General features: G+C 40.5%; 1 protein-coding gene across 8 annotated transcripts in view; it reads right to left on the reverse strand.

The window, feature by feature from the left end:
• Positions 1-24,423, reverse strand: part of ubr4 (ubiquitin protein ligase E3 component n-recognin 4) — a 48,811-nt gene that overhangs the window by 15,882 nt on the left and 8,506 nt on the right. For 3 of the 8 annotated variants that reach the window (XM_034536625.1, XM_034536626.1, XM_034536623.1), the window contains exons 15-61: positions 21,879-22,066; positions 21,114-21,270; positions 20,877-20,962; positions 20,587-20,756; positions 19,537-19,816; positions 19,010-19,142; positions 18,722-18,801; positions 18,461-18,589; positions 17,966-18,148; positions 17,486-17,608; positions 17,154-17,383; positions 16,542-16,660; positions 16,332-16,429; positions 15,906-16,063; positions 15,599-15,805; positions 15,266-15,367; positions 15,084-15,184; positions 14,332-14,719; positions 14,151-14,214; positions 13,794-13,985; positions 13,267-13,337; positions 12,680-12,827; positions 11,758-11,991; positions 11,304-11,474; positions 10,983-11,165; positions 10,466-10,624; positions 10,059-10,211; positions 9,619-9,846; positions 9,238-9,395; positions 8,934-9,108; positions 8,601-8,802; positions 8,118-8,281; positions 7,364-7,580; positions 6,380-6,596; positions 5,360-5,423; positions 5,089-5,223; positions 4,421-4,595; positions 4,088-4,219; positions 3,712-3,833; positions 3,252-3,363; positions 2,891-3,021; positions 2,269-2,446; positions 1,540-1,644; positions 1,034-1,171; positions 749-917; positions 300-504; positions 110-223 (exon numbers count right to left, since the gene is read on the reverse strand). In XM_034536625.1, coding sequence (XP_034392516.1) covers positions 110-223; positions 300-504; positions 749-917; positions 1,034-1,171; positions 1,540-1,644; positions 2,269-2,446; positions 2,891-3,021; positions 3,252-3,363; positions 3,712-3,833; positions 4,088-4,219; positions 4,421-4,595; positions 5,089-5,223; positions 5,360-5,423; positions 6,380-6,596; positions 7,364-7,580; positions 8,118-8,281; positions 8,601-8,802; positions 8,934-9,108; positions 9,238-9,395; positions 9,619-9,846; positions 10,059-10,211; positions 10,466-10,624; positions 10,983-11,165; positions 11,304-11,474; positions 11,758-11,991; positions 12,680-12,827; positions 13,267-13,337; positions 13,794-13,985; positions 14,151-14,214; positions 14,332-14,719; positions 15,084-15,184; positions 15,266-15,367; positions 15,599-15,805; positions 15,906-16,063; positions 16,332-16,429; positions 16,542-16,660; positions 17,154-17,383; positions 17,486-17,608; positions 17,966-18,148; positions 18,461-18,589; positions 18,722-18,801; positions 19,010-19,142; positions 19,537-19,816; positions 20,587-20,756; positions 20,877-20,962; positions 21,114-21,270; positions 21,879-22,066 — 7,448 coding nt within the window. Of the gene's footprint in view, positions 1-109; positions 224-299; positions 505-748; positions 918-1,033; positions 1,172-1,539; positions 1,645-2,268; positions 2,447-2,890; positions 3,022-3,251; positions 3,364-3,711; positions 3,834-4,087; positions 4,220-4,420; positions 4,596-5,088; positions 5,224-5,359; positions 5,424-6,379; positions 6,597-7,363; positions 7,581-8,117; positions 8,282-8,600; positions 8,803-8,933; positions 9,109-9,237; positions 9,396-9,618; positions 9,847-10,058; positions 10,212-10,465; positions 10,625-10,982; positions 11,166-11,303; positions 11,475-11,757; positions 11,992-12,634; positions 12,828-13,266; positions 13,338-13,793; positions 13,986-14,150; positions 14,215-14,331; positions 14,720-15,083; positions 15,185-15,265; positions 15,368-15,598; positions 15,806-15,905; positions 16,064-16,331; positions 16,430-16,541; positions 16,661-17,153; positions 17,384-17,485; positions 17,609-17,965; positions 18,149-18,460; positions 18,590-18,721; positions 18,802-19,009; positions 19,143-19,536; positions 19,817-20,586; positions 20,757-20,876; positions 20,963-21,113; positions 21,271-21,878; positions 22,067-24,423 lie in introns of all 8 variants that reach the window. The other 5 variants (XM_034536621.1, XM_034536622.1, XM_034536619.1 and 2 more) reach the window with 3 other exon arrangements.

Raw genomic sequence — 24,423 nt, forward strand, 5'->3', positions numbered from 1 at the left:
TGAATAAGGTGCCTCCTACATTACTTTATGTACTTACATTATTTCAATAGACATTTAACTGATAGCCTTAAGGGAAATCTGTGAGAACTGCAAAAAAAAGGGCATGTACCTCAGAAGAGGATTTGGAGCCAGACTTGGTTCGAGACATGAAGACGCTGAGCAATCTCATGATGACCAGGTGAACTTCATTGATGGAGCTACGCTCATTCTTCTTAGAAACGTCCTGCAGAGGAAATAACATTGATTAAGTAAAACAAAAACACACCAAGTCAGATTTATCACAAGGATACTGTGGTTACCTTCTTGTGCATGCACAGCTCAGCAATGAGCTGTGACAGTAGGTCATCCAAGGCACCCTTATCCTTTTCATCCTCACCATCAAGGTCAGAGGTTAACATGAGGATAACCTGCATGTAAGGGATGGCTTGGACTCCACCAACATTATGGAGCTGAGAAAGGTGCTGAAGCAAGCGCTCCAGTAGCATTAGACGAACCATATGTAGCCTAAAAAATAAATAAAAAATGTTTTACTTATACTGAGAAGACAATATGATGTGTTTGTTATGATGAAAAACTGCTCCCCAAAAGAAAATGTATTCCAAATTCTCTTTCCTCCCCATGGTCTATGGCGGTGGCCATGGATGGAAGAGAGCTGGGGTCTTTAGAGGCAGATCTCTGTTGTCAGCAGAGCTTAAACTTTAGCCCATCGATTGATATGAACTTGTACTTTGCAGTCGGGGTGTCTGACCTGTTGCTTATGTGGATGTCTCCCTCGGTCTCTCCTTCTCCCTCTGAGCCTTCGCCTTCCTGCTGGGCTGTGGTGGTGCTGATAGCTCCAGTGCTGGAGCTCACACTGCCTGGACCCGCAGGGTGGCCCTCCACTGTTGTGTCCCCATATGCACTACTGCGCCCTGACACTACACACACAAATGCAGGTCTTTAATGAGTAACATCATAGGTTCTGAGAACCTTAAAGCATGTGTCACAATATCAAGGTGGCATCTCCATTTGATTGTGTTCTGAAATCACTAACCACTGTGCTCCCCCGCTACAGAGTCGATAGCAGAGCCTCCACTCTCTGAGCCCACACTGCCGCCATGCTCTGCTGGGGAGGTCCGCAGTGTGGAGCCGTCAGTAGCAGCTGTGCTGCCTTCATCATCTGATGCCGGAGCTGAAATCATAGCAATAGCTGTAACAGTAAATATACCGCATATCATGGCCGGGATAAATTATTATAGTTTGACTTGTGCATGCAGTATAGTCAATGAACTTCAAACTGCCATTCATGTTTTTGTTTCTTGCGTAGAACCTATTGGGGGCAATACTAAGACCACAAGATGTGCCACAGATCAGATCATGAGCCTCAAGCTAGAATATTATTAAAGGTCACGAAACACACACTGGATAATTTTGGAATAAAAAAAATTATGAAAAGGATTCTGAATTTTTTTTAGCCACTGTGACCTTGCAGATATAAAAACCGAGTTTCCTGCTGATCACACACTATCAAAGAGGTGCTGTTTTTTTTTCTTCTTTTACCTGACGCGGTGGTGTCTGAAAGGGTGCCAGCATCCAGTGAAGAGGAGCTTGGGGCCTGGCCAGACAGGCCAAGGCTCTGAAGGCCAAGGGCACTGCTGCTACTGCCTAAAAATGTGAAAGAAATATGTACTATGTTATATACTACATTAGCAGCACAATAATGTTAATCTCCTAGAGTGATGCTTCACCTGATAAAGATTTGGTCAACCTTTTAAGGTAAACAATGACCCAATGCTAAAGTTGGTTAATATATATATATATATATATATATATATATATATATATATATATATATATATATATATATATATATATATATATATATATATATATATATATATATATATAGGTGGAAACATTACACTTTGCAGTAGAACATTCAAGTAATTCATATTCATGACAAGAAGTTTAACTAATGTCCCAAACAGTGTTTTTTTATTCAGTTGTAGGAGGGTTTCAATACCTGCAAGTTTCACTTTTGTGACAAGTGTTAAAGCTATAATAAACTCAAAATTGTAATTATTTTGCTAAAAAGTGTTAATTTTGTTGGTGGTATTAACTTCCACAATTTCTCTGCTCAGCGCTTCCCTGTTTAGGTTCAAACAACTCGTTTCTGGACAGTTGAGAAGTCGTTCATCACAGATAGGGAGAAGATGTCTAAATGTCGTGTGGCACCCCCAAGCTCGGTTACCATGGAATGATTGCTTCATTTCTTTTCTAGCAACTTACCTTGTTGGTCCTGCTGAAGGCTGAGAGCAATGGCCAGCTCAACCATAGTTTCATCATCTGCATCGGGAGGGATGTCCAGCATGGGGGGGAAACCTTCGGCTCCAGCCAGCAGAGCCTCCAGAGGAGACGGATTTCCATTGTTGACATTCTCTGCCGTCTCTAGGACCAAGGACTCTGACTGAAGAGATGGGAAAACAACAAGTGTTACTTATTTCTTGAACATGCAACTTTTCTATCAATGAGTAGATGTTCCATTTCTCTTTGTAGGGTGAGTTTATTAATGGTCTTTGTAGAAGAAAACAACCCAATCATGTTAGATATCATTGACAGCTGAACACAACCGTGATGTTACTATGTGACATACGGTCAGCCAATAATTACTGTAATACGGTTTGTGTTGTTGAAAAATCAAGCTAAAACATAACCAAACCATATGCATTATCTGGTTCATCATTGACGAAAAGCAGGATCATTCTGATCAGGTATATTATCTTCTACATCAAATTATGTATTATTTTTGGGTGCAGAGGATTGCTCGATTAGTGCCGGTTTCCTCTTACAATGTTAACAATTAAGTGACGTCAAATATAACCCACAGACTAAATGGGCTCTGTTTGTTTACCACCATCTCAAAGTCGCCATGGTCCACTTCACTCTGCTCCTGACTCTCCCGTCTTCCCTCTTCTCCTCCAGTCAGCACTGATGACTGCATTTTGTCATCTGCATCGTCGTCATCATCATCATCCTTGTCTCCTGATAAAAGAAATTAACCAAGAACTGAATCAACGTGTGTCATTGGAGTCTCAAAGGGGGTTTTAATTATTTGTTTAGATATTCAGTTAGTTTTACGTACACAAAGCATGCATAGAAGGTGTATGCTGAAAATGCCTAATGCCATGTAATACCAAATCATAAGTTGTAATACCCAGGTAACGTACAGTATTTAAACAGAGGCTTTGTATGAAACGCTTGTGAAAACTTACCCATAGGCGTGTTGGAGCGTGGGGGAGATGGAAGGGTCACATGTCGCCGCTTGTTTCTTGGTCGAAGCACTCTGATCAGAGCCTGCTTACATGCAAAGCTCACAGATGTGTCCTGAAATCAAATCCAGAGCGGTTATGTAAAATCAGCCTGTCCATACTGCTTTTAAATACAGTATTACATAAGAGTTCCTATCCTAACTGTAAATTATAGTAAGAAATTAGCGGATTTCTTCAAATCCTGATTATAAAAAGCGTTGCACAAACAACTGTATGAATCAGTTAGTAATGAAAATGGTAAATGGCAATAGTGATGTCATATCTCATGTTTCATTCTCATGGTTTCTTGAAATCGAATTGACTAAAGAAACTAAACATGAACTTTTTTTTTTATATTCACATACGTACTGGAACATACATGAAATTTGAACTCCCTAGCGATCAATTGAAGTACTATACTTACTGGGCACAGTAACATTTGCATGTAGATTTTGGAGGCTACATTGATGTAATCCAGTTCACATGTGCAGTATGCATGGATGATGTCAACCAAGGCATTTACTGTTGCTTCCACATGAGTTAGGCCTTAGTTGGAGGAACAGAAAAACATTCACACACACACACACTCAGTGCCTTGTTTTAATTCAGGTGCATAGTATCAACATCTAATTATTAGTTATAAACCTATAGATTATAATTACAAATGTTCTACATAATATTCAAATGTGGGGTGGACAACATGTAACTTTCCACATCACTATCATCATTAAGATTACCTATATTTCTTAAACAGAGTCATTTTACTTGCAAAAGGTTGGGATCCCAACATTTGAATTTACCAGGCAGGCAAGCAGGAGCAAGAAAGGCGTTCTTTGGTTTTAAGACATGGAGCTTCCAGAAGTTATTCATCAGCTGTGAGATGAAATTACAGCTTTCTCCATCCACATGTTTTTGCCCATCGTCTGTCATTTCTTGGTTAAGAAGAGAAGAACATGAATGAGTTTTAATTTAAACTTTTAGGTTATTTAGCTCCTTCAAACTAGCCGTTGCTGCTGTTCAGTAGATCATTAAGACATTATCTGTTAATCGTGTAGCAATCATGTAAATGCTTTACACAGATTGCTATTCCCCTGCCTTGGGCAACATGTGTCACCAGCAGCATAGCCTCTTACCAGATTCATGCTGTAGTGACTTTGTTTCTGTGAAATGCACAAGGTTGGTGGGTCTCATGATTGCAATGGAGCGGGCAGTGATCACGAGTCTCTGGAAGACATCAGGGTCGAGGTCCCTCCCCTCGCGGCTGCTGCTATTCAAACACTGCACTGCATTACTCAGCAGGGACTGGTCCTGATGAGAGGGAGGCAGAGGGTTTGTAAGTGTTGTATTCTTCATCAGTAATGTAGAAGATGAGCACAACATTTAACACCTAAAAGTACCTGAGCGCTTAGAATTCAGTTTAAAATATTATTCTGCACTTCTGAGGGCTCTGGAAATGTATACATTTAATAGATGAACTGTTTATAAATGCTGAACAAGCACCAGCTTTCTTTCTGCACTGCTGGCTTCACACTTTTCCTGAACAATCTCTAACAATCATGTTGGCTTACTTCCTTAATACAGACCATAAGGGACCTCTTAATTTACCCTGGCTCACCAATTATCCCTTCCTCGCTTAACATTACTTTTTGTAATTTATTTCACTAAACTTTGGGGGCTAATGATGATGATCAAGTGTTATTGATACAGTATACAACATATTGGACCCACTTCTACACCATGTGCAAGAAAGCACACAAATGCTATGATTTTGGTCTCGTCTGACACACTGTCTTGTCTTTACCTTGTGGGTGTGGTAGGCAGTTCGACTGGTGTGCAGGCTGGCAAGAAGTCCCTTGGTTTGCTGCTGCACACCTGCAGGGGTCGGCATGGACAGGAGTAGCGTGGCCAACTCCAGGGCTGCAACCTTATTCTTCTCCTACAAAGTTAAAGACATGCAGTCAACAATGCTCCCGAAAGATGAGTAAAATGAACACAGGATTTTTCATTTAACCCTTTGAAAAACGAGGGTCCCCTAATATAATGCGTATGATTACTTTTAAAAGTCAGTTTACCTTTTCATTGGAGGAACCTACTGCAAAGCAGCTTTCCAATGCCTCAAGGGAGCTGACTACCAACCTGAAATTAAGAAAGAAGATCAACACGGCTCCAACTGCAGATTTTGCCTTAAATCAGCCAATTAAACTGAAAAAAGCAAATCTGAACCTGTTGCAGTCTGTGCTGATCTAAATGCCAAAACAACATTGAATGCAAGAATAAATGTTGTCAGGAAAAAAAGAAAATGTAGTTGTTGTACAAGTGTGGAGATGGTGCATGGCATGTTCACAGTCTCAGGCATGGACACACAAACTAGCACACATGCACAAACCCACACAAACAAGCAGAGAAAAGGCAGTTACTAACCGGTCCAAGGTTGATAAGGACTCAGTTTCACAACTTTTTATTGTATTTTTGGGAGCAAAAGAAAAAGAACAAAAAAAAAGTGTGAGGATCACAGAAAGAAACAAGTGAAATTAAATGATTCATTGAACAAAAGAGAAGCATGCAAGAAAAGATGACATCACGATAGCCATGCATTAGATACTCTTAAGAGAACCCATTGTTAAAACTACATAGCTGGACTCATGAAGGGTAAAGAAATATGCTAAAAGTGGGCCATGTGGATAGTCTATCACAGTATTTAAATATGTATATTTACATAATCTATTAGTATTATGATAAATTATGGAAAACCAACTGAGAAACAGTTTATAGATAAAATAACCACAGCAATGTTTTGGCTAATGCAACAAAATCATACCTGTACTTATCACACTTAAACAAAACTCATAGACAATACAATGTTATAATAAACAATACAGCTTATAGATTTGCCCAGAGGTATTAAAATGATATGGCAAAATCTGACGCTGTAGATAAAAGGTAGTTTAACATAAAACTAGAGCATTCAAAAGTCAAAGAGATGGTAATACTATCTCATCAGATCATGAGTGTGGCTAACTGGACTAAATGTGATTGAGAAGTGTAAATGCTAACTTGTGTTGACCTCATGAAACCTAAGTGAAAGCTCATACCTCTCCAGCACAGTGCCGCTGGTGGTGGTCGGGGTGGCTATGTCTCCATCAGAAGTGCCATTGCCCTGGTTGAGGTTGGGACTACAGACATTGTTAACCGGGGCGGAGGAGAAGTCCTCTGGCGGATCCTCAGGCCAGCCAAACTGCTCCTTGGTTTTACCGTAGATCTTGATTGAATCAAGCATGGTGACTCCAGCTGGGTCAACAGATGCTCCAACTTTAAGAGCAGGAAGATGAAACTGCATCAGCAAATGCTTTCTAAACAGTCTGCAGCAAATTCAATGTGATCCAAGTTAAAGAAACGGCTCAGATCAAAATTAATGTTCTTACATTGACAATGTTTGCTTGGAGGTTAGCTACTGCAATCAATGCATATGGCTCATTAATCATTTAGTTGTTCTGCAAGTTCAGAGATTGGTCCAAAATAACCTAACATTTTACTTCTGCCATCTTGAAGGAACAGCGCTATAATACTACAGCGCGTTTTCACAAATAATCGGTTGCGGCTGCTGAAGTCTTGCTGCACACGTCCATAAAGTGCAATTTGACTTGTTTTGCATCCAATTACAATTATGCATGTGGCAAAGTATAAATGTTTGCGCCAAGAACAATGGCAGAGAAAAGAAATGTTCAGACTGGGCTTTAAAGGCCCTGAACGATGAGATTGGAGGAATTTAAACCTGACAGAATCATAAAATTCAGCTACCACTAAATCTCTGAAGACATATATTGGTATTGAAAGGTTGGATGGAGATGCAAAGAACAGAGAATTGTGAGACACTTTTTTCTAATTTGGAATTCACCGTAGCTAGTTCACAGCTTTTAGTGTTACTATTTTAGTTAAATCCTGTAACTTACATCAAGAAGCAAAATAAAAAAAATTTGTCATGATTTATGAAGTAATAAGTTATAAAAATTAATGGATAGTGGCGAGGTTATCTGCAACAAGTAGATTTAAGCATCATTGCCCATTCTTGCTCTTACTAAAGATGGACAGCTTCTTGTCCGCCTGCAGGGCCTCCTCTCTGATGAAGGGAAAGTCAAACCACCGGGCTCTCGTCAAGTTTATCTGCATGGTGCGGCCAAAGACCTCCACGTATGAAGGAGCCCTCTCAATGGCTTGGGTGCCCACCTGCACCCGCATGCCCGTCATCACCATTGAGCTGTTATTGTTGACCGCTTCCACAGTGAATCCCCCAGGCTAGAAGAAAACAACGAGAATCACAACATTTTTTGTGGTTTAAGCAATTTATCTAATAGTAAAACAGTACAGCAACAGTATAAACAGTATATATGGCCTCGGGCTGTTTCAGCAAAAGAGCTCCTTTGTATGCAGGTTCATTATTTATTTAGTCTGGATGCATACTTGTGATTAAGTATTTGATGTCAAAGCACGTTAAAATGAAGAGAGGTGGTCAAAAGATAATAAAGTTTCAACACAAATGCTGGTATATGACGTGTATATTAACATACACATGTATACACTTATAGTACAAATGAGTACTTTTGAACCTATACTCGAGAAGTGAGCCCATTAACACTAGTGCATAACAAGTTCAACCAGCACAGTTTGCAGACTGTCGGTATAATCCTTGAACCCCAATTTGTTTTGGGGATTTTACAGTAAAAATCAATACAACAAACACATGCTTGCCTGAAATTTTTTTATTTATTACATGAGGAAAAAAGCTCTTTCAGTCTCTTTTTGAACAGAATAATTCTATTAAACTGTCCCTACCTTTGTGTTGGCCACATACATCCCAGTGGAGTTGAGCCTGTGTTTGATCTGCTGTCCATTGTAAACCTGCAGCAAGTCATTGCCACCAAACTCCACCTCTGTCAGCTGCTGGTTGTGTTCAAAGAAGTCCACTGGGAAAGTCACCTGACTGGAGGTCCGAGTGGCTGAAAGTAAAATAATTGCATTACAATATGAACACTTTTCCAGGCACACAGCGCTGTGTAAGTAAGCACTTTCTGGCAAACACAACCTATTACTTTTCTGTTTTTTGAGTAAGTGCGTTATGTCGACTGGTTTACTGTGTACACTGAGAAGATGCTAAATGTTTTTACAGAATTGTTTAGGAAAATTGACACGGCATTTTCTGAAAATCAGCTATTGTCTGGTGTGATGATAATTTGAGTTCAGACTGTTTTTATTATGCATGTTGGAATCCATTTGCTTAATTTTCTGGTGATGAGAACATGATTGCACTTTACTCACTCGTAGCAGCAGCTTTGCGCTTGCGGACCGGCTTCATGATACTAATGCCACAGCTGGGCTGCAGTGAGGGCTGGAGCCAGTAAGAGGTGTTATCTACATTTGCCATGTAGATTCGCAGGCTTCCGTCCTCACAGAGAAGAATCATGGTCGTACGCTGCTGCTCATTGCTGGCAGTGTGTCGGATCGCTACCATATCTTGAATCTGGGGAAAAGATTAATATAATTATTGTTAACCTTAAGAAATGGTTATAAATGGTTTATCATAATGAACAAAAGCTTGGTCCAGAGGAGAGCTGGTGACTCTTCCACGTCAGTACAGTAAGTGGCCCGTACCTTAGCTTTTGCTGGCAGAGTTTTAATCTCTTGGATGAGGAAGGTGTCTGGCTTGATCATGATGACAAGCGGTATGCCAGTTGTCTGCTGCACGCAGCACACCAAGCCTGGGTGGTTCATGACTTCTGACCACTGGCACAGGGCAGGCGATATCTTACTGCTGCTGCCATTAGACCTAAAGAAGAAGGGAGGATGAGAGAGATGGAGACAGTGAGCTCATCCAGGTACTCATTAAATTTAAAAAGACCCAGTGCAGTGGTAGATGCACTTAAACAAACTGAATAGGGTGTGGAAGAAGCATTACCCTTTGACATTGATGGTGAAGAGCCTCTGCACTTCAGTGGTGCTGCGGCTTACTGTGGCAGCAAAGGACTTTCCCTGGCTGTAGCTGAAGAAAAGCATCTGAAGCACGTGGGAGTAATAGGCAGACACACCACCGCCGGCTACCTGCCCGTTGCTATCCTGGAGTCACACAGAAAGAATTTCTCTCAATATTGCTTTCTGCCATTTAACATTTTCAAGAAACCTCACACACTGATTTGAAGTTTTGTGTTAACATGTAATCAATCAAATGTTCCCAAATATGAGCATATGTGTAAACCTTTTAAACAAACAATCATACATTTTACGACATCTGAGATTTTTGTGGGAATAATTCCACTGCATAAGTATATGTCCTGCTTACTTTTAAGTCTTCGTGGTTTATCTCCAATACATTGGTGACATAGAAAGGACCATGTTGGGCACTGCTGGATTCGTCCATGAGCTGGGTGTACATGTAACCTGCTGAAGACATGATGACTATAATGTTCTTGCCCTCCTCATTGAACAGGAAGGTAGCATCGCGGATCTTGGAACTCGGTAGCAAGAAGTAGTACATGGGACTCAAAGCATCCGTTGATAAGTCATAAATCTGTTTGGCAAGGGAGACAAATACAAAATAAATAAAAAAAGAAGTATTAATGGCTGCTTTTTTTACCCTGCAAATAGAATAATCAAAGTCACATGTGTAGCTCTAATGGGTGTCTTCCCAAATCAAAAGATAATTTAAATCACATTCCCAGTAATAGGTAAATACGTTAATTAAAAAGGTATGCACAAATTGTCTATTCTCTTAATACATACTTTGACGAAGTCAGCAGTGATGATTGCAAGTTCAGTCTGAGAGCCTGGTAACCAAATAGCTTTGATGATGAAGTTGCCCGTTGCCAGTTGAGGGTGCAACACCAGATGGTCTGACACGGAGCCTGTGCTGCTGAACGTTAGTACATGGCAGTCCTTGGAAAAAAATTAAAGAACGACATAGACAGCACAGTTAAATACCAAATTCCTTTATAGTAGCAATTCTTTAAAAAACTACTTCTAAAGCTACTTGGCTAACATTAGCATGAACAGCTACTGTGAATTATACCACGATTATGATTGAGGGTAACTTGGTTGTGGTCTTCTCTCAAAAGCAAAATGTTATCTCTATGGATTAGAAAACACAGAAAACCGAATAATCTTAAATTGAGCAGAAGCTGCTTTCTGACCTTGAGGCCGCACACAGCCAGGTAATCTTCATTACAAGGGTTGCCTGTGAGACTGAGGACAGTGAAAGGGACCGGAGCAGAGGCCAGACGGGTCAGCGTTAGCTTCCTCTTGCTCGAGTCGGCCTGTTTCAGGAGAGTGGACAACTGCAGAACTGTTATCTGTGAAGAGGGAGACAGAGAGAAACGGGTCATCTGGGGTTCAAACAAAAAAGGAAATACAAACTGGTACCAGTGATATGGCAATTATAAACGTGAAAAAAACAAACATGTTGAATGTATTAAAATCTATCCAATGACATTAATAGTATTTTATGTTAGCAACACAGTTTTTAAATGATTAAAAGGTCAATGTCTGCCTTAATTTTAAATGTATACACAACTGTCCAGCATTATCAAAAGTGCAACTTTGTTTGGTAGTGGAACATTCGACTTTGGAGTTTTAAAGAACATTTTCCACTTTTTGTTATTGTATAATACCATTATTACAGGATTCAGATTCCTGGTTTATGACACTTACCTTTCCCTTTTCATGGCTGACTGCAAGGTGCTGGCGGCGCCCATGGGGGGACGACAGGACACACATGGCAACGCGACGCAAGACATGTGCACTTATGAGTTGGCGTATAGTTTGTCCCTGGTCACCACTGTAGTTCATCCTCACATTCTCAAAAGCCCCTTCCTGAGAGCCGAGCGTGGGTACCTGAGGAAGAGCACAGGAATTTACATACAATTTATTAATTACATACAATGATGTCATGATGGGATTTACGGAAATGATCAAGATTTAAGGAACAAAAGAGGCATTTCTAACCACTCCAAATTAAACAGGTTTTCATACCATTAATTGGTCCGTCATCTCCACAGCTTTGTCCTGAGTATGCAGTTCATTAAGCGCTTGCTGAGCTCTGCTGCTGCTTCCCACAGCTGACGCCTGCTGGAAGTTGGTCTGGATGGCTTCCATGAGGAACATGAGCATCTCTAGTATGACGGCAGCAGTGGACGATCCCATCTGTTGTGGAGAGAACCAAAAGCTTGAAATGTAAAGTACATTTGAAATAACTCTTTATAAAAAAAGCAATCATGTTCAGACCCTGATGCAACTTTTAAAAAATGCACTGCATAAACACACTGCTGTTTTTGTTTTATTTTGTCAGGTTTTTCATGTGAAGCTAATGAGCAACAACTGCATTTCATTGTGCAACCATGTGTTGCCCAATTGAAGTAATTTGAGTCTGGGCCAACAATAGACACAACGGACAGACACACTGTGATCCGTTATATTATTTTCTCACCACTTGTGTTACCAACTCTTCCTGGCAGCCCTCAATGCTCTTGCATACACTGCTCTTCTTAGGCCTGTCTTCATCTCCAGGTTTGCCATCACAGATGGTGACCTTGCCCTTGTCAGAGGGCGAGGCATTCTGGTGGCGGATTGCACTGTCGGGCATACGCAGCTCACTCTGGAACGCAGAAGACTCTTTCAGGGTGGAGCTCATGCCGCTGCTGGGGCTGCGTTTGACCAAGGCCTGTGGATGGTACATCACAAAGTGGCGCAGTGAGAATAGCAACCGTGATGATATACGCATGCATATACAACCGTCAGCAAATCAAATACAATATGACACAATACATATTTGTTTAACTTATCTACAATTAAAATAACCTGCATTTTTTCACGTTGCTAGCTCCTCCACAATGTGGAGTATATAGTTAGTCAAAAGGAAGGTCAGAGATTGTGCTGTTTGGAGGCTTTCTAAAGTGCCTCCAAAGATAAACAAAATCATGACTCCTGATATCCCTGAAGCAATTATTAACTGTATTAATATTTGGAATTTGTTGCATACCAATTCCATATGCTTTCACTTTGTTACCTCCTTAAACCTCCTTTTTTAGCCATTGTAATAACATGATTGACACAAAGACAACCAAAACATTGCTAACTAACTGAATGTAAAATGTAGTTAATGGCTTGATCATCATCACATGCACATTTAAAACTCCATTATTTTAAGATTAACTAGGAAAGCTGGCCTTTTCAGTAAACAATGTTGACAGACATTGGTAATATGATTTATCTTTCTGGCCACATGTGTGCTCTAGCTATAACCCTAAACAAATGACATGACTGGATGAAAGTCAATGGGGGAATGACTTGCAAGCCAAAGTTACCGCTGTTGTTCTCTTTCCATGATGACCTGAGGTATTCGGTCTCACCTGGCAGCTGCCATCCTCTTTGGCACCGCAGTCACAGAAGAAAGAGCCATATTTGGCATAGGAGATCTCATGGTCTTTGTGACAGACCTTGGCACACACTGTGCACACACCTACCCCATCCACCATCTTACAGGTGTGACAGTGGTACCTGCAGAGTGAAAAGGAACAGGACAAGACTCTAGATTTCTACATAAAAGGCATTTTAACTCACGGCCATCTAAATCTAATTGCTGTATGTGCATGACGGAAGCAAAAAAATAAAACAGTGTTAAGAAATCAAAACGAAGCAGTTTAATCAATACTAAGTGAACTTTACTAGTTGGCTACACTATAAGCAACCAAACATTATTATACCATAATTTATACAATTCATGTAAATCTATTCTATGTAGGATGTTCAATGACCCTCTTTATTTAATGCGTGACAACTCTTTCTTTTCCAGGTGCAACAGCCTTGTAGTTTATACCAAAAGACCGTCCCATCACCTGTAGAAACCTCCTTAATTTGCTCAAGATTAAAAGAACAAAAACTTGGTCTCATTTAAGAATAAAACCAAAATCCCACTGAACAATAAACTCTTCTTTACCAGTGCTGGTTCATGAACTCCTTCTGAGTAATGGTGAAGGTGCAGAGTTTGTTGCAAAGTGAGTCTTCATCCTGTAAAAGAACAACAAATGTTAAGATGTATTGTTTCACTCAACCCGAGCAGAAGTCCTGCAATCTGGATACAGAAATTGTTTAAAACCCTTTCTATGTTATTTTTGTTCTGCTGGACAGTGCAATGATCTAGACCAAGAAACCATCCAATTCAACCAGCAGCAGGAAAACAACCAATAAAAAAGTAGTTTGCACCAGATTTGAAGTAACATTTTTATGTTTTATAGTTTATGTTCTAGAGATTGGTTTGATGGGGGTAATTGTATTATCGTTTGTCTTTTCTATTTGTTAAAAACTGCACGTTAGATTACTGTTATTTAAAATGCAGTAGTTTTCACAACAACAATTCCAAAGCAATTGATGTTCATGTCTGTACAACATGATCTGTCATGTACAAATCATGGCCCTATTTCAAGAGGATAGATATGAAGGGAGACATAAGGGATGAGATCTCACAGAGTCCTCTGCTTGGGAATCATCCTCCTCTACTGCAAGTTCCTCCACCCAGTCCGAGTCCACTTCCATGGCCTTCTCCTCTCCCTCCATCAGTATTGCTGAGGTGCCTTGGCCACTGCTTTGCCGCAAGGCATTCATCACATCAGCCAGATAAGAGATGATGTGGCACGAGCATTCCAGCATACTAGCGTGCTGAAATCAAGGAACAGGTGCATCAATTACTTGACCGTTAATGTTAAACAAAGAATGCTCCTTTTGGAAATGGCAAATTACACATTAGGCCAGTGTTTTAAATGGAATTACACCTGGGTGAACTAAATAAAGTGGTGAAATATACTGATGAATATAAAAACATACCTTTCCTTGGGATAAGTTTGAGGTCACTTTTTCCACAACATTCTTTTGTGTTAAATACTTTTTGCTGCAGAGAAAAAATAAATAAATAAATAAATATTCACAAATGTAAGTCCTTTTATCAAGCAGCTTTTATGGTGATATCTGATCTGGCAACAGCATGCCATTGAAATACATTTCTTACCATCTGGTCAGCCAGTCGATAGCTGCCCTGTGCAGTTGCAGGTGGCCGGCTCCCTGTCCAGCACTGGCAAGTGTGGCCATGATGACCATGAGCTCAGGGAAGCCTGTTCCATCACCATTGGCCAGCATGTCTGTTGCCATAGGAATGAGTGTGCTGAGGAGGACAGTGCACACACCTTCGCCCACCTGGCTGTTATCACGCACAATATGAGTGGTGAGCACTTGGAGGAGCTGCCGGTTTTCTTGCACAATTTCCATCTGCTCGGAGTCTTTTGGTGGGGTGGCCGTCATGCGCGTCAGCCAAGACTGCAGACGAGAGGGCTCCACACAGGCCAGCTGGGCCAGAGTGCCACACAGACACAACAGACTGGGGTTTGGGCTCTTCTCCGCTGGGATGGACAGAATCAACATGACATTTAGGCTTATTGAAAAATCTGAAGCATTTAAGATTTACGATTTTCTTTTTAACATGGCTCCAGTATGCTTTAAACAAAGTGTTTGTTAGAACATTGAACAGTGTCTGAAAGCCCCTTGTCCACACCCTTCCAATATTAGAATATGATTGTCTGGTGTGTAGAGTGGACAAAGTATTTTTGTCTTACCCCCCTCTCTAACGAGAGGCTTGTCAAATGTGGCCATTCATAACGGCACTGACATTACATGGTCAGACATCAATTCATATGAATCAGTACATTTGTAGCATACCTCAGCCTTGAGAAAGATTTTCTTGATTAAAATGAACGGTAGACTTACTGAGCTGGAAAAGCTTGGTGAAGAATTTCAGCACCCTGTTGCAAAACTTTGCTGATAGATTTTCATTGGCGGTCGCCATCATAATCTGGACAAGCTCACCGCTGGAAAACAAAGGCGTACAGAATATGTGAGGTAGCAGTATAAATGTGTAATAATGCATGCATCATCAGTTGAGCAGATACCTGAATGAAAAGAACTCTTCCATGGCTTTGCGGACTTGACTGTTCTCAAGCTGCCTTTCAAGGTACTGAAGGCATTCCTCAAGGACAGACTCATCCAAACCACTAAAAAACGATCAAAGATTGATGAGATGGATGAGAGCAGTGAGAATCAAGCAAACAGAGAATGTGCAGGTAATTAAAAGAGATAATATGCTAAAACCAGCACAAAGCTCCACAGTGGGGTGTGGGCTGAGCAATACAAACAGCCGTTTCACACCACACAGTGGTTTCATGTAAATATCAAGAATATTCTGAAGGCAGGTTGATTTAGTCATCATGTTATACATGGCATACCTGTTTGGGTCTGCGTGATTGGCAATGATGTTGTAACACCCGGTCACCAAACGCTCATAGATGCGGGCTAGGAAGGCGTCTGACTCCGATGGGCCAAGGATGCGCTCCAGTGAGGTGCTGCTAATCTCAGCCACACTCTCGGTGCTGCTCTCCAGGAGGAGAGGCAGCAAAGTGCGCACAACCTGCGAAGGATTCAGCTCCTCTGTGCTGAATAGAACAACATGCACACTATTAAATTAAGTTTACGGTTGTTTTCAGAAATACTTTTTGTAATATGTTAAATAACTCAGATTTGACAAGCACTTACACAATGAGGTCGCCAGTGAGGCGAACCAAAGAGAGTAAGATGTGTTTCAGAGAAGAGGCCAGAGGCAACGACTGACAACTCAATGTGCCCAGGTGAGCTGCTTGGATGGCACTGATGTAGCTCTCTGATGGAATGGTATCATTGGCAAATGCATTTCGCTAAGATAGAAAAAACACAAGGCTATTAGTTTCATAATTGCTGGTAAAATTATTATTATTATTTTTAAACAGCAGAGGATGTAGCATTTTGATTTGTTCACTTCAGTGCTGAGGATTGGAATAGGAGAGGGTGGTCCAAAAAATATTACATTTACAAATCATCCTTCAAGCTCAGTCAATGGCTTAGTACCAGCCCACTAGTATAAGATAAGGCAAGAAGAAAACAATATACAGTCACGCTGAACCATAATCAACGAGACTCGCATACCCATGAGCCAATGTTGGGGAATTCATTGGTGTGGATGCCATTCCAAGTCTCACATATCGTCTGGACAGCCGATGGTAGGTTCTGCATAATACTATGACCTGTGGAGTTTAAAAGGATTAAAGGTTTAGGCTAAAATAGTGGATGTACAGAAAGGTTCTGAAAGCAACCGTACCGTTTTACAGTTTTGTTCTTGGGTAATCCTTTACATACCCAGCTGGTTGGCCTTGCAGCGGGTGGAGCCAATAGACAGAACTGCAGCATAACCTTGGAGCTTGGCATCTGTAAGCTTGTTCTCCCCTTCCTCCGGGATGTTCATTAATAGGTAAGACCTGGTCATAACAAGTTTTTTTTTTTTTTTTAATTCGGACAAAGTTACTGCTTGAGCCTTGTATTTTTTAAGTTTGAAGCAAGTTCACAGGAAAATGCCAACAGATGGTATAAAATAAAAAAACTCCCAGACTTACTGTTTGTTTTGAAAAATAATGTTTGGCCCAGTGCGTGTAATACACTGCAGCTCTCATTGCAAAATGGCAGCGTAAAATCTTTATAGTAAATAATGTAATGAAATAAAATAAAAATGTCCTCTGTAGTTTAAGTTTAATACTTTTAATGACGGCGTTAAAAACCCTCAAGTCATTAACTCAGAGGTGACACACACACACACACACACACACACACACACACACACACAAAATGCGTAAATAAAGCCTGCCGTTATTTCAATCATATCCTTGTATTCCAGCTTGCTATACGTGACCTTAATGAGCATGTCTGATGTTCAGTGTTTAGCAAGTGCAGAAGTTAGATTGATCGTTTCCTTACCTGGTGAAGGCCGTGTAAACATCCGTGAGCTGTAGTGTGGCAGGCAGTAGGTTCTTTGTGATCTCAGATGTCTTGTGTGCGTCTGCTTCAATGGCAACTTTGGACAAATGCTCATCTAGAGAAACCTGCACTTTTGAGATGACAGCATCCAGTGTATAGATGGCTTGCAGAGAGGGTAACTGATCCAGTGGAAGGATGGCGTTTGGGTCGACACTGGAGAAGGTAGAAATCTGCAACAGAACCAAATTGTCAAAGAGTGACAGTCATGCTCAAAACTTGGTTTGGAAAAGAATCACTACAGAAATCCACAACGGTTATGTTGCAATCGTTACCTGTCTGGCAATGTACTCCTCTGCTAGGTCCACATCATATTTAACAGTGCTGCACTTAGCAGCAGTCATCTCGACCAGAGAAGCTGCTTGATCTGCTGTCATTCCCTGCTTCACCAAGTGTTCCTGTCAGTGGTGACATGGGGATAGTCAAACATTAAAATGAAACAATAAAAAAAAATATTACATAATAAAAAAAAAAAGTCAAATAAAAATATTACATAGCAGGATTATGTGCACAGTACCAAATATTGTGTAAATCAGAAATCAAGATGTCAATTATTTCATAAATGCTGATCTGCAGCACGATATTATATAACAGATTTTTGGGAATATGTAAAACAATTAAAAATATCATTCCCTATTACATTTGACATCAGCTATGAAAAAGGTTGAATGTAATATTTTTTAAGTAAATTGTAAGTTGTTTTGGCATCTAGCATGCTCATTAGCATACACTCAGACTATCAGGTATCAACCGACCTTGATCCAATTCACATAGGTAGGCACCCGGAGACGTGAGGACCATCGCAGTGTGTGCAGGATGTCACTCTCACTGGGATCGCTGCAGCCAGTCTTCAGCTGCTCCATGTAGGCTTTCGACGGTGGTAAAACCCCCAGGATCCTCCACAGTATCAGGAAGTAATACTGAAGGGAGCATGCCTCCTGTACAGGTAAACACCAACATGCACCGTTTTCCAATCTGTACTCAGGTAATGTCACGGCTGAAGACCATTAAGTTACTATTGATTAAAATGTAACACTGCCGAGTCATGCTTCACATTAAAAGGCTATTTGAAGCACATTACAGAAGAGCAGTCTCAGTCATTGAGGTAAAGCAACTGCAGATTCAATTTAAATAAAAAAGGTGGGGCCACAAAGAGTTGGTATATGAATGCACTGAGCAATACTGGGAAGCCACCTGCATCATGGATTAGTTTACCCCATTCATGGTTTGTTCATGTGGTGTGTTCTCACCATCGGAGTGATTGGCTTGCTCTCCTGTCTTCTTGCTGTGTCAAACTGAGAGCCTGCAACCAGGAGTGAGATGAGCCACTCATACAGTTCATCATATTTAACTGCTCCATTGAACAGCTTTGGAAAGACCTGACAGGGGAAAAAAAAGAGTTACTGTATGTTTGAATGCAATTTGAATTGTTTAAAAGTGAGTGTGTGTGTGTGTGTGTGTGTGTGCGTGTATACATTTACACACCCACCCACCAGTGATCAAAGTCTCACCTTGCTGTCCAGTCTGCTGATATCATCTTCAGATGCTTCAGGGGACAGAACACAGTAGAATTTGGGCTGAACATTAGAATCTAAGAGGTTAAAATGTAGGAAAACAGAACAGATTATTTTCTCATCCATTACCACCACATCTTCCTCAAAGATAGCACACAAGAAACCAGACTACTTTAAATACATGTCACCATACAGATTGGCACAGGAACAAGCTCATGGGTAAAAACAATGTATCATGCTCTGGCCAGTGGATAAATAATATTTTTTTCAGGTCATTGGTCTTACCTGCTGAACAGTGTTTGGCCCAGTTCTCCTCCACCTCTTTCAATCCGTAGTAAAGTGGGATGCCGTTGCGTTTGCCCCCTTCCTGAACAGAACTCGGCCCAGTGGATGGTGGGGTTAGGAGGTTATACTGCACCTATAAATAGTGTTCACGATAGAGAGAAGCTAAATTTCCAGTGCTAAACACACAGCCACAATTATTATTATTAAAGACGATTTATACCAACACCTTTTTTTGGCTTGTTTGGCGGGTAAATCAAATAACTAAAAACAACAATTTACGGAATCTGGAAACCATAGGAATAAGTGAATCTGTGGTATTTACAAGATATGCAGCCAAAAACTGTTCAAAATAATTTAAAAAAGGGAAAGTGACCGTAGGGATATTACTATAATACAATACAAAATGATATATTTGCTGGACAGTATTTTTACTGAAATAAAGTCACATATATAGAAATCAAATAGATAGATCGTTGCTTAAGCTATGCTATTCATCAGGATAAGAGCATGAAAAATAAGCAGTTAACCTGTTCGAAAAGGTACAACGGCGCCTTGGAGTAGTGGCGCAGCAGGTAGTCAAACACCAAACAGAGGCGGGCCAGGTTGAGAGGCACTGCCTTCAGCTGGGAGTCTTTGCTCTGTGCTACTTCAGTGATGGCTTGGGTGACCAGGGTCAGGACCGACCGCCGTCCGCGCTCTGACAGATTGTGGAAAAGGAGCAGTAGGAGCTGGAGGTGCTCCACATTCAGGTCATCTTCTCCATGCACAGAACTCTGGATGGTGTGCTGCTTCAATGTTCCCAAAAATCTATAAGAGCAGAAAAGGAAAGGTAGCAGAAAAGAGAAATAGAAGAAAAAAAGGGGGGGGGGGGGGGGAGTATAATAAACTGTGTGCAATTATAAGCTAGTATATGTTTTAACAAGCACGTTTGTATCCGTTCCCACCGTTTTGCAAACCACAGCACTGTAAAAGGTATGTCCCCGTTGTTCACTAATATTGGTGAAATACGGCCTTTTTCACCCATCTTACATAACACAGTGAAGCACAGCCTTTTCTGGGAGCACTCTCTAATGCGTGCTTGATGCTTTCCGTAGTGACGCTGGCACGAGGTGCGTGCACTAGTAAATGACATAATCACAGCTTGTGCAAAGGCTCCATAAGTTGTCGCAGTGCATTTTGTAATTAAGCTTTTCAGGCATGACTGTCCCAAATATTGTATTGATAAAAACACTTAACACGTCTGAAGATTTTACAAAAGAGAGCCAATTTGTATTTAAATGCTTTAGAAACGGGAGGTCTTACAAAAATACATTTTAGTTAATATTTTGCCAAACAAATTAATTGTTTAGAGGACATTCAACCTTTATTTAATTATAATGCATCTAATACTTGACATCTTTCTTTACAGGGATTGTATAAAGGCGATAAATGATGTCCATGAATAGGAGATTCAGGTCATTTTAAGTCTTGCGTCACGGTTATGAACAAAGTTGGTGACAACACTAACAGCATCATGGGAACATTTAGACCAGTTTATTGAACATATGAAAGGAAGATAACTGCAATGGTTGCCATACCTTTCCCAGACTTTCATACACTCGGGTACATCTGGCTCTCCTTGCAAGCTTGCTTTATGCTGCCATATGAGGAGCAGTCTGGAGAGCACTGATAATGATTGAGGGTGAATGTACAGAGGCCAGGGGCCCTCTGAAAAGGGTGCAACGCCTAACTGCTGAAGAAGGGTGCTCTGGAAATTACAAGAGATACAATAATAAGTCTGACATCGAATAAACGATTCATAAATAATAGGTTCATTAATGAGTTACTCGCAGAGTAGATACTGGCAGAACAAACAAAGTCCTCTTACCTGCAGGGCTGGTGATGGAAGATCTGATGTTACCAGGGTGTGGTTGAAATGATACAGAGCTAAAGAAAACGCTTCATCTGAGGAGCCTGAGGAGAACAAAATGCATTAATCCTCGCAGCCTGCTTTGCTTTCTACAATCATGGGCAAGAGCATTCATTAGCTAACAAGCCAACAAAGGGAAATTAAGGTAAAATGTGAGATCTTTTTCGTGATAAGCAGTTTTTTTTTCTGGTGTACCTTTGACATCTTTGTCCACATCTTTGATGATGCTGGCTAGTGTCGCCATGTGCTGCTCTGTAAGAGACACGCTCAAATAGTTGCGGATGAAGTTGTTCCTGGACTTGAGCATTGAGGCGGTGATGAAGTTCAGAATGCTGGAGGCTAAACTGAGAAACTTTAGAAACAAAAAATTGATTGAGTTGCTTTGCTTGTCACACGTTAAAACCAAAAAACCTTCATAAGCAGTTAGTAATAATGATAATAATAATAATGATAATAATAATAATAATAACTATTGATATTGCACCGTTACAAACAGACAAAACAGCAAAAGCAAGGCAATAATACAACTGAAAGCACAACAGTGAGGCCCAGCAAAGCAAGACAAACTAAGGTAAGAGTTAAGCCCTGATAAAACAGTTAAATAGATAAAAACAATTGATACGATAAAAATAAAGTAAATAATTGAGTAAAACCTGATGGCAAAAGCACAGTCACCTTTAATTTTTGGGCCTCGGCTTTGGAACAGCCAGAAGGGCCGGCCACCTGCGAGCTGGCTCATACGTTAACATTTCTTCTAAACACTATGGGACCAAACCCATACGTGGTTTAAAAGTTGACAGTAAAATCTTAAAGTCAATTCTAACACAAACAGAGTGCCAGTGAAGTAGAGATAAATACAGGTACGCTAACATTATTTTAATAAATGCAGGTGCCGTTTACGCTGGACTGAATGCTGCAGCATTATTCTGTAGGTTATCAGGTACACAAATCAGTCCTCACCAGTTCTGGGTCTTTACGTCCAGCTAAGATGTTGCCATTCTCACTTGGATTCTGCTTGCTGGGGCTCTTCAGTCTGGGAGAGGTCTCCAGAGGTGGGGGTGGTGGTGGGGGTGGAGGAGCGACTTTGTCTTTGGTGGGAGAAATTGTCTCTTCAAACCACAGCCCCAAGATGGGTTCACTGTCATCATCTGCAGACAAATCAGGTATATTAATTTCTTTGAGTGAGAAATGTCCCAAGACTCACAAGATGCGTGTGGAGTGGTAGTGGTGTGACCAAAAGACAAAATGTAAAAAGCTTTGACCTAGTGACACCTATGACACTGTGAAGGCGGTGGACACTAGCCAAAGACAGCAGTAAAGAGTGAACATATAAACATCCTGTTGGTGAATATCCACTTAAAGAAAACGACACTCCTTTTCTCCTCAGGGTTTTTCTCAAAACATTCACTTTTAATTGCCATGACTGACAATAAGGAAAAGCTTGTTCATTGTATTTACTTGCATTGCATTTCCATTTTTAAATCAAAATACTTGCCATTACAAGAGGCAGTGAAATGATAGGGAACCACTACAGCATGAGCTCTATCCTATGTAACGCCAGTTGCTAAAAAACTAAAAAGGTTCCACGTAGTAGTATATTCATACATGCTATTGGCAACAATTAAACCGACAATGCTATTCAGGTTGACACTGACCTATATTTAGCTCTAATGAACAGTATCTGCTGCATTATTAAATAGCAGAAAGCATTGTGTTGGTGTAATTATAAAATGTCAAAGTCACTAAAACAACATTCCATGTGATTCATTTTCAGGGACTTGATCTGAACTGATGCACATTAACACAGACATTAAAATATAATTGTCTTATCTAAGAGAATATGCAAAGAAAGCAACTAAATCTTTGAGTCCCCAACGGTCTCTTTCTTCAGTTTGACTGTTTCCCTCTTCAGGTGTTTAACGGGTTCTTTTGGTTCTTAGGTTTCATCTACCTTTTAGCCATAACTTTCAGCACGTTGAAGTTTACTAGATTAGGGGTCAATACGTTTGGTCAACACATTTCACTCGTTTCCTGGGTTGCGTTGTCACACTTGTCGCTCTGCTGAGAGGCTGAAAGTTGCTGTCAAACTGGAGAGCATTTATGCTTTTGTTCGTTTACAGTATTCTGGTGGACTTCACAATAGTTGTGCAGAAACAAATGAGCATTAAGAGAATGAAGGTCCTCCGTTTTGTGTCAATTGCCCTATTCAAAGCTACCAACAGTGACTTCAAAGGTCCGCTCCGTTGGGCTGATAATGCCGCGAGACACGCAGCTTGCTGATCGCTCCAAAAAGAGCTTGAGCCTCCACATGTATGCAGTAGGAGCATTATAAAATGTAACTTCACAACAGCTGCTAGCATAGTCAACATGGTCAGCAACTTCTGTAATCCTTTAAAATCCCTCGTCGTCCTGGCTGTTAGCAAAAGATATGCCTTTTAAAAAGGAAACATAGTAGTGTGGATGTCGCCTAAGTTTCCCAGAACTATGGAAGCATCAGTGCTCTCTACCAGAAATCCAAAACCAGGACTCAAAGATGTGGTTTGATGCTTGGGCACAGATAACTGTGCAAGCCTTCTTCCTACAGAGAGTTGATCCTCCAACACAGCAATGCTATATTTCAGTAGCTATGAGTCAATTAAATATATTGTAGCAACATTAGACTTGAAAACATCTCACAGCTGATTTACCCAGTTGAGGTATCTACATATTAATTTAAACAGAAACAAGAAACAATGTTTAAGTGTTAAAAGAATATCACTTTAAGTTGATATTCACAGCTGCATGCAACATACAAAAATCTAATATTCCCGGTGACAGCAAGACGTAGCAGTGTGTTTCAAGCCCATACTTTACAAGCACAACTTGCATTTATTGTGTTCAAGAATAATACCACTGTTTTGACATGGGTCCTACATTATTTTAGTATTGGAGGTTATTTTCCAACATGTCTGACAAGTAATGCAATGATAAGTAAGAAGAATGTGATGTCAATGAAAAAATAAAATAAGATCTGAGATAGGGCGTGGGAATATTACCACAATCATTTAAAAATATTTACCTCGGTATTGATTAATTACTAATCGTACAAAAACGTAAAATACAAGTCTGTATTTTTACCAGGACAAGGTAGGGGCACAGACTGGATGACAAATGGTTTTTTTGTGACACAGCTCTTGAAAGCCCTTTGGTCAACCTACTCAGCCGAGGAGCAAAATGTAGTTTGTCAGTGACAATTGATGTTGGCATCAGCAACTTTTTTATTCTTTACCCAGCTCTAAGATTTGAATGCTTGCAAAAACAATAATTAGCTCCCACATGTCAACACTGCTGGTATTGTCCTTTGAACCATACTGAGCCACAGATGAATCTCTTTGACAAAACAGTCATTCTCACGTTAATTTCAGTCAAAAGCACCTTTCAGACTTTTGCTAAAAGCCTTTTCATCTGTGGCTCTGTCATTCTCTAAGCTATTAGGGCAACAGCTCGGAGCCTACATTGTGAGACA

Source organism: Cyclopterus lumpus, chromosome 7 (assembly GCF_009769545.1).
Source record: "Cyclopterus lumpus isolate fCycLum1 chromosome 7, fCycLum1.pri, whole genome shotgun sequence".
Lineage (NCBI taxonomy): Eukaryota > Metazoa > Chordata > Actinopteri > Perciformes > Cyclopteridae > Cyclopterus > Cyclopterus lumpus.